Source organism: Rana temporaria, chromosome 1 (genome assembly GCF_905171775.1).
Source record: "Rana temporaria chromosome 1, aRanTem1.1, whole genome shotgun sequence".
In the NCBI taxonomy this organism is placed as follows: domain Eukaryota; kingdom Metazoa; phylum Chordata; class Amphibia; order Anura; family Ranidae; genus Rana; species Rana temporaria.
The window spans coordinates 150797593-150813516 of record NC_053489.1 but is presented as its reverse complement, the minus strand read 5'-3'; the positions used below and the strand labels follow the sequence as shown (position 1 = coordinate 150813516).

The 15924-nt window shown below is 40.5% G+C and overlaps 1 protein-coding gene across 2 annotated transcripts in view; it reads left to right on the top strand.

Annotated features, from left to right (window-relative positions):
- The window catches only part of LOX (lysyl oxidase), a 97966-nt gene extending 96030 nt beyond the window's left edge, over positions 1–1936 (top strand). For both annotated transcript variants that reach the window (XM_040344169.1, XM_040344152.1), the window contains exon 7: positions 489–1936. In XM_040344169.1, coding sequence (XP_040200103.1) covers positions 489–495 — 7 coding nt within the window. In that variant the 3' untranslated portion in view covers positions 496–1936. The remainder of the gene's footprint in view (positions 1–488) is intronic.
- Positions 1937–15924: the final 13988 nt, after the last annotated feature.

The window sequence follows — 15924 nt, the reverse complement described above, 5'->3', positions numbered from 1 at the left end:
CTTGTTTAGATATACTTCAATATACAAAGTAGACTATTATAGTGATTTTACCAGTTATCAACACCAAGGTGTTATAAGCATAGGTACAACATGCCCTAAAAAGGGACAAAGTGTAAGTACAGCTCATATTTTGTAAGTCTGATTTCCATGAACAAAGCCAGTGCCTTCAAAATGAGTGTGCCTGCTGGCAAGAGCAGAATCATTACTCTTGCATAGTTGTGCCTTGCAAGGTTTCCATTTGGATAAAAAATAATTCAGTTCGATCAGTTTGTGCTGCATTTTGCCAGATAGTTTCCATAATCTGAAAAACAGCCTTGCTGCTTGTTTAAACACACATGGTCCCCATGCCAAACCCCTGGTGACATTTTACTCACTTTATTCAACAAGTTGTACAAATTCCAGACAGTTTGTCAAGTGTGCAATTTCCAGACTGCTTGTCAAGTGTGCAATAACAGTATTGCAAAGTAATCTGTTATTTCTCTTCACAGTTATTAATCTGCAATGAAGAGACCATTTAAAGATGCAATGAGTTGTGGAGTTCATAAGTCGTTCGATTCGATTGGATGTAAACACTTTTCAATGGAAGCATATGGACTTTGACAAGACCATACCTGGATTTTAACCATGTGTAACAAAGTTGGCACTGTTATTTGTATTGCATCTAGATTATTATTTGGTTGATCTGTGTATGAATAATGTTATGTTCTCCTGGTCCAGACACTTGGCATGCAAAGGGACATGGGCACACAAAAATGAAGCACTATGCAAATAGTGTGTAGTGTAATCTTACATAATATTTTATCAGCTCTGAACCTGGAGTCTTTGAAACCAGATTTGAATTGCAGTTGTGGTATTGGGAAGACTTGTATATAGGAATGAAGCTAGATATACATAGATGAATGAAAATAAACAAGAATGTGTGTTGAATTCAAATGACCGCAGGTTGGAAATTGTAAATAGCACTTTAAAAGGCTCATAAACCTAAAATCGAAGATAAACATAAAACTACCTGTAACACCATTTGCAAATATGTATGTTAAAAAGTGTATAAATGTTGGGGTATTTTGGCAATGCATCTATTTTTTTTCTTTATAAAGCTGCGTAGCCTAATATTTTACCAGCTATTGTAAGTAAAATACTGCATACTAGAAGCTGCCTTCAGTGTTCTGCTTGAAAATCCTAAAAAAACTGAAGCACACAATCTGGTGCAAATGTGCATAGTAACTAATCGGCTTCTAGGTTTTATTGTAAAAGCTTAACTGAACAAACAGAACTTAGAATCTGATTGGTTACGATGTACAGCTGTACCAAATTCTGTGTCCTCCAGTTTTGGTAAATCCACCTTGCTATTTTAAAATAAATCTAAAGCCAAAATACCCACAAGTTTGAAGACTGGGAAAGTATTAAAACCCTGGTCAGGTTTATATTGCTGTCTAAGTCCCTGCTCTGGGGCAAGGTCTCAGGGACAGAAAGTCACAAGACAACCACCATTTTACAACTGCCACAAGAACAGGAGCTAAAGTGAAATATTTTAATGGGAACCATTTGTCCCAGGGGCAATTACCTTAGAGGACATTTTCTGTCACTTTCTGTTGTGTTACAGGACAGGGACAAGAAGGGGGGGAAATCTTATCAAAGACCCGAAGGCAACGCATAAAAAAACCCAGAAAAAATAAATAATAGTATTTTTTCTACCATTCCCTTGCCAAAAATTTAAAATAAATAAAAAGATTTGCTTTTAGATACACTTTAAATAAACAAAGTTGTAATTTTAACTTTCCTGTTGCTTTAAATTGGGTTAGTTGTTCATTGATCACTAGTTCTAATAAAATAAAGAATGCTTTCATATTGCATTCAGCGATAAAAAGTAGCACATCTATTATATAGCTTAAATGAGATTTTGCATTGTGCGAATTGTATGAAAAAAAAAAAAAAAGAACTATGGTTTATCATTCAAACCTTCATGTGTGTTTAATATAAACTCTTAAGGTGGTGATACATAACAAAATTAAATTTTTATTTGACAGTCATATTTAAAGTTCAGAGCAAAAATGTTCAATTGCATGACGTGTAAATGAGTAGTGGACTGTTTATATTAGCCTTTATCAAACTGTTCACCATGGAGGAATATTTTAACGAATTCTTAGGTCTCGGGTAACCCCTGCATAATTTTATTACATCTTCATATGTTAGCATTATTAGTAAATGGTAGATAAACACTGATTAGCCATGACTTTATGACCCCCCATACTCTGTTGAGGCATGGACTTCAGAAGACCTTAGCAGGTATTCTGACCGCACCAAGCCACCATGGATGGGACATGTTTTTCCAGCACACCCCACAGATGCTCAATTGGAAAGAGATCTGGAGAATTTGCAGGCCAAGTCAATACCTCAAACTCATTGTAGTGTTCCTCTAACTATTCTTGAACTCATGATTCCATTGCTCATGTGTCCATTATAGGCCCTTTTGACTTTGGACATGGGTCAGCAATTTGGGCACCCTGTCTGGTCTGCGGTGACATGGTCCCATATGAAACAAACTGTGATGCACGCTTCGTTTTGGCACCTTTTCATTGAAACCAGCATTAACTTTTTCAGCAATTTGAGCTACAGTAGATCTTCTATTTATTCTGACAACACGAGCCAGCCTTTGCTCCCCACTTGCATCAATCGGCTCTGGTCACTCATGATCCTGTTGCCAGTTTTGCTTTTTTGGACCACTTTTGGTAGATCCTGACCACTGCAGACTGGGAACATCCCTCAAGCGCTACAGTTTTGTCGATGTTCTGACTAAGTAACTAGCCATTACAGTGATGGGGTGAGTATTACCACGCTTACCACAAGAGTGGGGGAATAGGGAAGGGGTACAGCTGCTGCACTGGATGGTGTATCAAACCAGGAGAAAATAAAGAATAGGGGGGTAGTGCTGCGCTGTGAATGGAGAGTGGGGTAACGTGAAGAGGAAATATGGCAAATCCTTATATATGGAAAAATAAAGTCTGACTAGTAATCACAATAGTAAAGAATGATAATGGTATACCATAACAAGTGAATAACATCAAAATAAACGTGCTACAGTGCAGCCAAGGCTAGCTGCCAAATTATGAAGTAGTACAAAGTGACAGTGCAAGTGTCATAAAGTGAAATATAATGGTACCAAATGTACACAACCGGGTGTACAACGTGCAAAATACAACACACAGCGGTGACTGTAATAACACTAAATTAAATGTCCATGCAGCAGATGGCTGTAAGCATAACAGCAGGAAAAAAATCCAAAATAAAAGTGCTGGTGTAAATGCCAAAGTGACGTGAAAAAAGGTTGATTTCCGGTGTTTTCTTCAGAGTAAGTGAGGATGTCCCCTTATCTTACTGCTGTAAGGTAACAGCGTAAAAACCCAGGTACACTTTTCTGGTCAAATCCACATACAGTATCATCCAAAAGGGCTGTAATTGGAAAGGTAGATCCCTCTCGGTAGTCACGTCCAACCAGTGACAGTGACTCGCACCCAGGGTGATAAAAGTGCCAATAGTGCAGTATCGTTTAAAACACGGATTTATTCAAACAAGATAATACACAGGGTACTCACATTGTTGTGATAAAAAACAGGCATATAAAAACAGGGCGTTCGCCGACGTCACCTCCGGTACCTCTTAGTGGGCTTTTTGTTACACTCATACGCGCATTCGTCACTTCTCGTGACTTCTTCAGGAGTGCCTTTTTTTTCTGCTTTCAACACATCACCTTCATGGTCAACATATTCACTTGCTGCCTAATATATCCCACCCAATTGCAGATGCCATTGTAACAAGATTAACATTGTTATTTTTGTTACCTAGCAGAGGTCATAAAACTATGGCTGATCGCTCCAGTAATAATTGTTGTGCCAGAGAAGAGAATACATTTTTTTTTCTGTGTATTTGTTTATTTTGACCAATGTGTTGGCCTATTATTTTTTTGATTGTTACCCTTCTCCCGTAAGTGATATCACTTCAAATGTAGGTCAGTGTTGTAGGTAATGTAGTTGGATAAAACCTCAGTTTTGTTTATGTTAGGACTTTTTTTTATTTTTAACTCATTTAAGTCGGCATTAAAGTCTTTCCACTGATTCTCTAAAATATGAGGTTGTTTGCTCCATTAAGTCAGTTTGGGAGCGAAAGGCTATCATTGTGTACCATGCTCCCACCTTTCTTACAATAAAATTACTTATCAATTATTGGCCCTACCTAATGCCAAAATGGAGCATAGATTTAACCAAATGAACATGATGCTACTGCACACTGTAATATGGGGTTAAAAGACCACTGAATAGATTGTGAATGGGATTATTTGACCAATAACCAACACTTGAGTATGATAGCATCACATCTCAAGCTAAGTAAAAATAAGATTTTTTTTTATCACCCCTAGGAACTTTGGTTGAGAAATCCTTGTTTACACAGCATTTGCAAATTAACTAATTTGACATGCACAGTTAAGAGGAACGTTAAAGGAAACTTGTGGCAAGAGAAATATGTGCGGCTGACATTAGGACATATTAGTTGCCTCTCTAGCTTCATTGATTTGAATTGCTCAACCACAAGCATGCAGATTGCAAAGTCATAACTCCATATCTGCTTGTTTTAGGTCTGTCCCACATATAGTATCAAAACTATTGGATAAAACCAGCAGGCAGGCAACTAGCATTTTCAGAGGAAAGGTTGGCAATGGTAGTATCCACAGTCTCTCAATACACGTTTCCTATAAATAAAGGCCATGACTTGCAGTCCATTATTTGCCACATGGACTGTATATCTAAATCTGTCTCAATTGATTTTCAAATAATTACTGGACTCAGATCATTGACCAGTACACATGTGTGCTTCAAATGCCAGGATGGGTTCTTATTTCCAGTCTGAAAAGTAATATTTTAATTTAAAATTAAAGCAATTTAAAACAACACTACTGAATTGATAAGACACTACTGTAAATGAAATGGATAGGATTTTACAAGTAGTAGGCTGACGGTATGGGTTTTCAAAGTTGTATTAATCAGATTATGCAATTAAATAATAGGACTAGGGTGCAATTTACAGTATATCAGCTCTAATCAGTGCATAGGGATGGTCATCCTGTCCCAAAACAAAGTATGTGAATGTGACTTTTACGCTATATACTGATAACCAAAGGTCTAGACATAATAACTCTTCGATGCAACATTCAAGGCAAGAAGTAGTAAAACTGTTACTGTGCTACATTTATATTTGTGTGACCTTTTCTGTGCGATATATACCAGTTTTTTGCTCTTACCAAAACATGCAACAGTATGGGGCCAAGAATTTCCCAGTTTTGTTCTTTTTTTACTGACCCAAATTACAATGAAATATAGATAAAAAATCATAGTATGGCTTTGGGACATGAAATATTAATATTGGAATCCAATTGATTTTTAAATGTACTTGTGTTGATGGGTTTTTGTTCATGGGGAATGGGTTCTGCACTCCCATACATTACTACAAGAGTGAAAACAGGTCAAGCACACCTTTTATGGAATGAGTAGCAGCAATCCTGCTTCAAACTTGTCTTTCTCTGTACCTCCAGCTATCATAAAGGTGTATGCTCTGGAAGCACATCCACGCTCATCTGTTCCACTTATCAAGTAGAAATTTACAGGCCATACACTGATGTCATCACCGATGCAAAACAAACTTTAATATGTATAGTATTCCCAACATATAGTCTCACCTGTCCTCCTCCAGCTCCAAAATGGTTTACCCCACAAGGGGCTTAGTCATGTTCAAATGCACCTGTCAATGAATTCTGAGTAATGCCAAAAGTGTCTCAAACTGATGTCATTGACACATGCCCAAAGCCTGTCTGGACAGGTCCTAAGTCTTATTAAAAGGTATGTAACTAGATCTTCAATAGGATAGATATATTGCTATCAATCTGATTACGTCTTTCAGCTATTGGAGCTCAGTAAACTCTGTCTGTTTGCTGTAGATTAGTGATTCTTAACCTCAGTCCTCAAGTACCCCCCAACAGGACATGTTTTCTGGTTTTCCTTTATCTTGCACAGGTGCTTCAAATCAGAGCAAACGGTTTGGTATTTTGGACAGCTATTGTATCTAAGAGAAATTCCCAAAACATGGCTGGCTAGGGGTACTTGAGGACAGAGTTTGAGAACCACTGCTGTAGATTACTGAACTTTGCACATCATTTTTCTGTGTGGGTCCCTGCACACTGGGCTTAAAAAACGTCTGTTCTCTCATATCTAAACTTTGTACAAAAAAATGTTCTATGAGTTTAGGAGAGTTTTACGTTTTACTGCCTCCAAGCTCCAATCACAAATGCGAACCAGAAAGTTTGTTTTTCCTGCCTCTAAACATCAAACTCAAAATATGCCTCTTAACATTTTAACGTGTGAGGACACATAGGATACCATTGAGCAGCTTCTACAGGCAGAACAAAAAACTCCTGTAGAAGCAACGTTGAAAGTTCACCTTTAAATAATTTTCAGCTTTATAAGTTCACCTACAAATGGGCATTAAATTTACTACAAAGGGCGTTTGGTGTCCAAGTCTCACTTCAGACCATGTTTTCATTGTTGACAGCACAAACAAAAGAATTTTACTTAATGTGCCAAAACTACAATAAACCAGTCAGAAATCTCCTCTGACCAAATGCACCTGGTTGCCTCATGAGCGTTACTGTGCTTTGCGCATCATTACTATTATTTGCACTAATTTACAAAGCAAACTGATCTTTTAAAATCACCTTGATAACAGTTTCCTTGCTTAGTTTAACAAACCAAGAATCCCAGCCTACTGCATTTTTCTAGCTTGAATAAGACTCACCACTCACAAAAAGACCAAAGGTTCTGCCCAACACCCCAATATTTACTCAATCACATACTGTAAATTTCATGAAATAACAATACTTGTTTATATGATTATTACACAGTCTTTGCAGGAAACAGCAGTGTTAAACTTCTCAAGTTGTGGTGTCAACGCAACAACATTAATGTTATAATGGAAAAGACACAAAATGGTCATCATATATATTTTCCATGAAAGTGTCTTATAAGGTGCTGAATTGTAACTTGAATTAAATCCATAGAAGCCTATGCTACTTAAACAGAGAAATATATATGTATACAATAGATTCTGTGAAACAGTTTTGGCTTTGCATTTCTTTTTCTTTGCAAAGAAAACTCTGGAACTCTGACATTCAAAAGTCTCTTATTTATAACACTGACTATGTCTTTGTAATTGCTATTTCCTTTGCTGTCTCTGTGTTGCCTGCCTCTTACTGCAAATTCTTGTAAAAATGACTTGAATAAAATGTTTCAAGTTTTTCACGTGTGCAAAATTAATGTGTACAAAACACCAGAATCATGAGGCTGCCTAGTATTTTTCATGATTAGATTAGAAACTATTATGCCGCGTACAGACGGTCGTTTTTTGTGATGAAAAAAAACGACGTTTTAAAAAACGTCATTTAAAATGATCGTGTGTGGGCAAAACGTCGTTTTATGTCTTCAAAAAAACGACCAAAAAAAAATTCGAACATGCTCAAATTTTTTGTGTCGTTTTTCAAAACGTCATTTTTTGTTTCACAGAAATTGACCGTGTGTACCAAAAAACGACGTTTCAAACGACGTTTTTAAACCCGCGCATGCCCAGAAGCTAGTTCTGAAGTGAGCTTCAATGGAAAAAAGTGGTGAAACGTAACCTCGCTTTGCTAGAGCATTGTGAAAAAACGATGGTGTGTAGGCAACATCGTTTTTGAAAATGATGTTTCAAAAACGTCGTTTTATTTCATGATTTAAATCGTCGTTTTGTTTCATCACAAAAAACGACCGTCTGTACGCGGCATTAGATGTAGTGTCAGTGTGTCATTTTGTTGGCACCCAAAGTGTCAGTTTGCTGTTATTCTATAACTCAGAAAAGTGTGGTTCTAAACCAGATCTACCTAAAAACCTGAGGACCCTAAAAATAAAATTTTTACATCACAGCTTGTGCAACTTGGTAAGATTGTTATCTTACATTACAGGTACGATATGTTTATATAAGGCCAGATTGTGGAAGAGTAAGTGCGACCAATCTTTTATTTTAGGAGTGACACAAATCTAAAGCTGCATTACGACTTAGTGATACTAAAGCTAAAAATGCTTTTTTTTTTAAACTTAATGCATTGCTTGGTAAAAAAAAAAAATATTCCTCTGTCCTCCCCCTCCCTTGTGTGAAGGGGAAGAAAGGGGAGAAGAGATCCAGCACTGTGCACTCTTCTTCCCTCTCTTACTCTTCACAAAGGGACTCAAACAGCAGCAGGAGCCATTGGCTGTCAATCAAATGCTGTGTGGAGAAGGTGGAGGGAGGGAGCTCCATAGACACACAGCTTGGGAGCAAGCAGACACACAAAGAGGAGCCAAGATCACCAGTGGGGGGACCGAAGAAAAGGAAGATTGGAGCCACTCTGTGCAATACTATTGCACAGAGTTGATGAGTAGAACATGCTTGTTTTTTTTAATAATAATAAAAAAGACATTAGTCACACTTTAAGACTAGTCTGAAGAGAAAAGCGTGCAGCAAGATTCACAAACCATTTGCAATGCTTTTAAAGTGACAGCCAATAGTAACATAGTTAGTTAGTAACATAGTAACATAGTTAGTCAGGTTGAAAAAAGACACAAGTCCATCCAGTTCAACCACAAAAAAAAAATAAACAAACAAAATAAAAAACACAATACAATCCCATACACCCAACTCTATACCCACAGTTGATCCAGAGGAAGGCAAAAAACCCCAGCAGAGCATGATCCAATTTGCTACAGCAGGGGAAAAAATTCCCTCCTGATCCCCCAAGAGGCAATCGGATTTACCCTGGATCAACTTTACCTACAAATCTTAGTACTCAGTTATTTTATGTACATTTAGGAAAGAATCCAGGCCTTTCTTAAAGCAATCTACTGAGCTGGCCAGAACCACCTCTGGAGGGAGTCTGTTCCACATTTTCACAGCTCTTACTGTGAAAAAACCTTTCCGTATTTGGAGGTGAAATCTCTTTTCCTCTAGACGTAAAGAGTGCCCCCTTGTCCTCAGTGTTGACCGTAAAGTGATAGCCAATATACCTATCAAAGCAAGTGCTGAAGTAAGGGAATTGTTAGACTCTGGCACTTTCAGAACATAGCTGCAGAAAGCCTTGTCATGTGGGCTGATGTCCTACCTACATAGCTCTCATGCTGAAGAACATAAGGACTTGAGATGAACATGTTGGCTCTGCACATATTTTCTTCTTGAGCATCGGGGTAAAACAAATGTGATAGATTTGTTTTTGATTCTAGCGCATACAGGGCCTTGGGGTAATTTCACAAAAGTATTTATATTATTATAGCATATTATATTGCTGTATTAAGAAAACCCCCATTAGTCTTACCGGTAACGGTATTTCCAGGAACCTTCCAGGACAGCTACGCCCTCTACAGGAAACACAAATCAGATACAATTTAAAAGGCCCCTCCCTTTCCTCTGACCCTCAGTTGTTTAGAAGATCAAGTAAACCTCCACCAAAGTGCACTCAGCAGAGGAAAAAACACAAAAACAAAAAACACCACCACCAGGTGAAAGTAAAATAGGGTGAGAATATAGACGCTGTCCTGGAAATACTGTTACCGATAAGACTAAAAGAGGGCCCCCCCCCTCACCTTCCAGGACAGCTACTTGAGAGGATAAGCAAGATACTATACCTTAGGGAGGGACAACAGCCTGAAGCACTTTCCTACCAAAGGAGAGGTCCTGGAAAGCATCTGAACTCTATGTTTGACAAATGCATGAGAGGAAGACCAGACGGCAGCTTTAGAAATTTCTTCCCACGATGCCCCTGCTCTTTCTGCCCATGACGTAGCCATGGATCTCATAGAATGGGCCCTAATTCTAGGAGGAGGGATACGACCTGACACTTTGTAAGCTTTGCAGATAGCTTATCTAATCCATCTAGCAATAGAGCTTTTTAGATGCTTTGGACCCTTTCTTGGGGCCACTGAACAAAACTAACAGCTGGGAAGAACTCCTAAACCCACTGGACTTCTCTAGGTAAAGTAGAAGACATCTCTTTACATCTAAAAAACTAAATCTTTCCTCCTCCACATTCTTGGGAGAGGTACAGAAACTAGGCAGGACTACTTCCTGAGACCTATGAAAGTTGGGCAAATAGAAAGGATCAGGTCTAATCACTACCCTGTCCTCTAGATTCCTCAGGGAGGGATCTTTACAGGAAAGGGATTGTAGATCAGAAATCCTTCTCCCTGATGTAATAGCTAAAAGGAAGGAAATCTTAAAGGAAATACATTTCAAGGAAGCTTCATGCAAAGGCTCAAAAGGAGCCCCTGTTAGAGCATTTAACACCAATGATAGATCCCAAGGAGGCACATGTTTGACGATCCTGGGAGCATGTCTAGATCTGGCTGAAAGGAACCTTCTGACTAAAGGATCTTCCGTTAGCCTTTTGTCTGAAAACACAGACAGGGTTGCGGAACCTGAACCCTAAGGGTGCTGACAAATAGACCTTTCTCCACTCCCTTGTACAAAAAATCCAATATACAGGGAGTGAAAAAAATCTAAACTGGAATTCCTTAGCCAGGAATTTAAAGTTTTCCAAACTTTCCCATAGATTCTTCTGGTTACCAACTTGCGGCTGTCCAGGATAGATTGAATAACTTTCTCTGAACACCCTCTCAACTGTAAAATGTGCCGCTCAGCCTCCAGGCTGTCAAATGAAAGGTCTGAGGGTTTGAATACAATACTGGCCCCTGATGGAGTAATCCTTCCGATCTGGTAGGGGCCAGGGAAGATCCACAGAGAGGGTCTTCAGAGAGGAGAACCAGCTCCTCCTGGGCAACCAGGGGCGATCAGAACCACTTCTGCCCGATCGTGAATAATTTTTCGAACTACCAGAGGTAGCAGGGGAAAATGAGGGAAGGCGTAGGCCAGAACGAAATACCACGGCAAGGAGAGAGCATCCGTTCCCAAGGACCCTGTCTCTCGCTCCAGTGAGAAAAATGCCGACAGCTTTCTGTTGAGACTGGAGGCAAACAGATCCACTGCAGGAAGGCCCCATCTTGGCACAATCTCCTGGAACGTGCCTTGATGTAACTCCCAACAGCTGGAACTGACACTCACTCTGCTCAGATAGTCCGCCACCGTATTCTCTGAACCCCTGATGAGGACTGCTCTGATTGAGGAGACTTGGATTTCTGCCCAGGACAGAATCTGCTGTGATAGCGTTAGAAGTGACTCCGAACGAGTGCCCCCTTGCTTGTTCAGGTACACCACCGTAGTGGCATTGTCTAAAAAAAACAATAGGTCTTTTGAACCGACCCTCTCTTGTAGAGCTAAGAGAGCTTTCCCTACAGCTAGTAGTTGCCTGAAATTTAAGGAGCAACCTGCCTCCTCTGGCAACCAGGCTCCCTGGGCCTGCCAGCCCTGAGAGTGTGCACCCCAGCCCCACAGATTGACATCTGTAGTAACTTTTACTTGAGCATGTTGCGCCCAGTTCTTCCCTCCCTGCAGGTGTTCCCGCTGCTCCCACCAGGAGAGATTGAGAAAATCCTCTCTTGGCAGCGGAACTAGCTGATCTAGAGGATCCTTCCTGTGATCCCAATGGCACCTGAAGGGGCCTGGAGTGTAATTGGGCCCAGGTCACCCCTGGGATGGCTGCAGTCATTAATCCTAATAACTGCATGATCCGCCGAACCGAGGTCTGTGGGAGCAATTTGGAGGCCTGCACGGCGAGAAGTTTCAAAATGTTCTCCTCGGGAAGAAAAATCTTCTGAGCAACAGAGTCTATTAGATAACCCGGAAAAAGTATGCTCTGGGAGGGTACCAATCGTTGGTTGACTTTCCATCCCACATTCTGAAAAGTCCGCAAAACCAACTGCAGATCCTGGATAAGGGACTCTTTGTCTCGGGCAAAGATCAGAAAATCGCCCAGATATGGGATGATCGATACACTCTGTATCCGAAAAAAAGGCCATGACTTCGGCCATGATCTTTGTAAAAATTCTGGCCGCTGCCGAGAGACCGAAAGGAAGGGCATTGAACTGCCAATGACTCGGCCTGTTGTCCATGAGAATCGCAAATCTGAGGAACCTTTGGTCGTTCTGGCAGATTGGAACATGAAGATAAGCATCCTGAAGATCCAAAGTAACCATGAATACCCCTCTCCACAATAGATTCCTTACAGAATAAATGTTTTCCATCCAGAAACATCTGTAGAGAATATATTTGTTCAGGATGCTTAAATTGATGACCATCCGGAAGCCGCCGGAGGCTTTTTGAACCAAAAAAATGTGGGAATAAAATCCCCAGAATTTCTGATTTTTCGGAACAGGGGATATGACGCCTTCTGTTTCCCACATGGAAACTAGATTCAACATGGCTTGCCGTCTTTCTTGTTTTCTCGGCAGATGAGTAAGAAAAAATCTCTGGGGGGGAAGACTTTTGAATTCCAAACTGTAACCCCTTTCCAACGTTGGAAGGATAAAGGAATTGTTGGAAATTTCTGCCCATTCTTTGACAAAATGGGACAACCTTCCCCCTACCCCTAATCCTGACGTCACTGGAGATTTTTGGAAGGGGCTGAAGGAGTAAAGAGAGTCCCCTTCTTCTGCTTTGTTAAAAGACCACTTTTTCTTTGCCTGTTGGTTCCAAAATTAACTTTGTTCTGGAAACCGGGAAAGGGCTACATATTCTGTCGCTTATTCTTTTGAGAAGAAGGAAACCGTTTACTCTTCTCAGAGGAACGAGCTAGGACCTCCACCAAGGAGGAACCTAATAAGAGCTTGCCTTCAAAGGGAATGTCGCAGAGCTTGTTCTTGGAGATAAGGTCCCCCTCCCAAGACTTAAGCCAGATTGCTCGCCTGGCTGAATTAATGAGAGCAGAAGACCTAGCTGCAGCTTTCACAGAGGCTGCATCAGCCAAGAAGGCTACTGACTAGGCAATGAGTGGGAGGGACTCCCTAATTACCTCTTTGGGGGTGTCGGATGAAAGGAGATAATCCAGACGCTGAACCCATACATCCAAAGTCTTAGCCACACAGGTGGATGCTACAGCTGGACCCAAGGATAAAGCTGAAGCATCCCAGGCCTTACGCAGCAAAGAGTCGGCCTTCCTGTCCATTTGCTCTTTAACCACTGAAGGACCCATTCACACCGACATACGTCGGCAGAATGGCACGGCTGGGCACAATCACGGACCTGTACGTGTCTCATTAAGCCCAGCCGTGGGGTCGCGAGAACGCCATTGGCGGCGCGCTCATGACCCAGGTCGGAAGCTCCGTGACCGTGCCCCACGGGACCCGATCGCCGCCGGTGTCCCGCGAACGGTCACCGGAGCTGAGGAAAGGGGACAGGTGTGTGTAAACACACCTTCCCCGTTCTTCATTGTGGCAGTGTCAGTGATCGTCTGTTCCCTGATAAAGGGAAAGATGATCACTGACGTCACACGTCCAGCCCCGCCCCCCTACAGTTAGAATCACATATGAGGTCACACCTAACCCCTACAGTGCCCCCTAGTGGTTAACTCCATAACTGCAATTGTCATTTTTACAGTAAACAGTGCATTTTTATAGCACTTTTTGCTGTGAAAATGACAATGGTCCCAAAAATGTGTCAAAATTGTCCGATGTGTCCGCCATAATGTCGCAGTCACGAAAAAATTTGCTGATCGCTGCCATTAGTAGTAAAAAGAAAAAAATATATAAAAATGCAATAAAACTATCCCCTATTTTGTAAACGCTATAAATTTTGCGCAAACCAATCGATAAACGCTTATATTTGTTAACAAAAATAGGTAGAAGAATACGTATCGGCCTAAACTGTGGAAAAAAAACATTTTTTTTATATATTTTTGGGGGATAATTATTATAACAAAAAGTAAAAGATATTGCATTATTTTCAAAATTGTCGCTCTATTTTTGTTTATAGCGCAAAAAAAAAAAAAAAACGCAGAGGTAATCAAATACCACCAAAAGAAAGCTCCATTTGTGGGAAAAAAAGGACCGTAAGTCCTCAGACGCCATTTTGGTACACCTCGGTTAAGCCGAGGAAGACAGGGCTTCCACCAGGCAGAGCTGGGGAAAAAACCTGAAGGAAGTTGCCACCACTTACACAGGTAAGCAAGTACATCCAAAAATAGGGAACCCTTCTGGCCGGAAAAACAGGGACTGAACACACTCAGGACTTGGCCACAACCAGTACTGGATGTTGCCAGAGCAGGGGGGTCCGACAACCACAGTTACCAGACCTAGGAAAAACAAAAAACGTGTCCTGGAGGGTCTGGAAACACAAAATAACTGAAGGCCAGAGGAAATGGAGGGGCCTTTTAAATTGTATCCGATTTGTGTTTCCTATAGAGGGTGGAGCCAATGATCTCTCAAGTAGCTGTCCTGGAAGATGAGGGGGGAAAAACACACATGCACACACATCAGGGCCCATTATGAACTGTAATTTTCTTTTTAACCAACCAGGGAACCTTTGGATTAGATGAAAAAAAAGGAAACGAAAGAGAGTTCTGTTAGGAACTTAAGCACAGCAAGACAGCCAAATAGTTTTTGTCACAAACTAAACACAATTAGAGTTTATTTGGTATAATAAATCTTTATACATATCCTATTTATGCAGCAAAAGGGCATTGTTAAAACTCTGTAAGGTGAACTTACACAGGTCCCCCTCCTGGTCCCGCTGACCTGTACCGCCGCAATCTCCGGTTCTAAGCCCCAGTATATCCACGTCGGGAACCTGGTGTTTAGAAATCCTCTGAGCTGAATGTCCAAAACGTCCCTCGTCAGGGGGATGTTTTGGAGCATTCTAATTGGTCAGCGCCGACCAATCAGCAGCCGCATAGCCCGATGAAGACGCGAGGATGGAGGGAGGATTTCTAAGTTCCGGTTTCCTGTTGCGGACCTTTGTAAGTTTACCTTACAGATTTTTCTGTAAAGGTGAACTTACACTTTAAGGTCAGTCTTTCTATACTGCTGATCCCCTGAAAGCTTTGTAAAGTCAAATACTTCATGTGTATAGAAACAATGAACTACTATTTTTTTTGATCAGTTAAATGTACAATTAAAGTGGAATTCCAAGCAAAACCCTAAATAATCTTCAAAATGCTCCCTCCCCCTCCTAACACCTATGCTTGCAAATCTCTGTAGGAAAGCTTTACATGCTTCCTTATTTTCAGGCCACTCCGGTCACATGGTCTTTCAAGTCAGCCAGCAGCTGCTGCAGGGGAGAAGAGACACCCCTCAACAACATCACAAATATCATCAGCACTCCCTCCTTTTCCCTTGTAGCCGCTTCTGAAAATAGGTATATAGGTATATATATATATATATATATATATATATATATATATATATATATATATATATATATATATATATATATATATATATATATATATACACACACATACAGTACACATCTTTCTTATGCAGGTTAGTCAGCATAGGTGTTAGGAGAGAGTATGGTGCATATTTTAGATTACTTAGGTTTAGCCTTGAATTTCACTTTAAAGATGTTTTGTTATGTGTTCCACAAAAATATCTGTTGATCATGTCTGAAATTCAGAGCTGTCACGTGTCTTGTGCCTTTGCGAGCTAATTAGCCCTCCCAATTCTTCCCTCTAACTACCAAACACCTCCTCATTACCTTGATGGGGCAGGGCTGACACAATCTGTTGCAATTTCGGTGCAGCAAAGACACCTTGTTGTCAGTCCACAACAAGAAATTAGGGGCCCTGATCAACAGGAACTGTTTTGTACTGCTAGTTCCTCATTTTAATACAGTATATAGCTGCTCACAAGAGTGTAACATCATATATGTTTTGTACTTCAAGATCTTCAAGGGAAAATTTGTATGTATTGAGGAGCTTAAATATATATA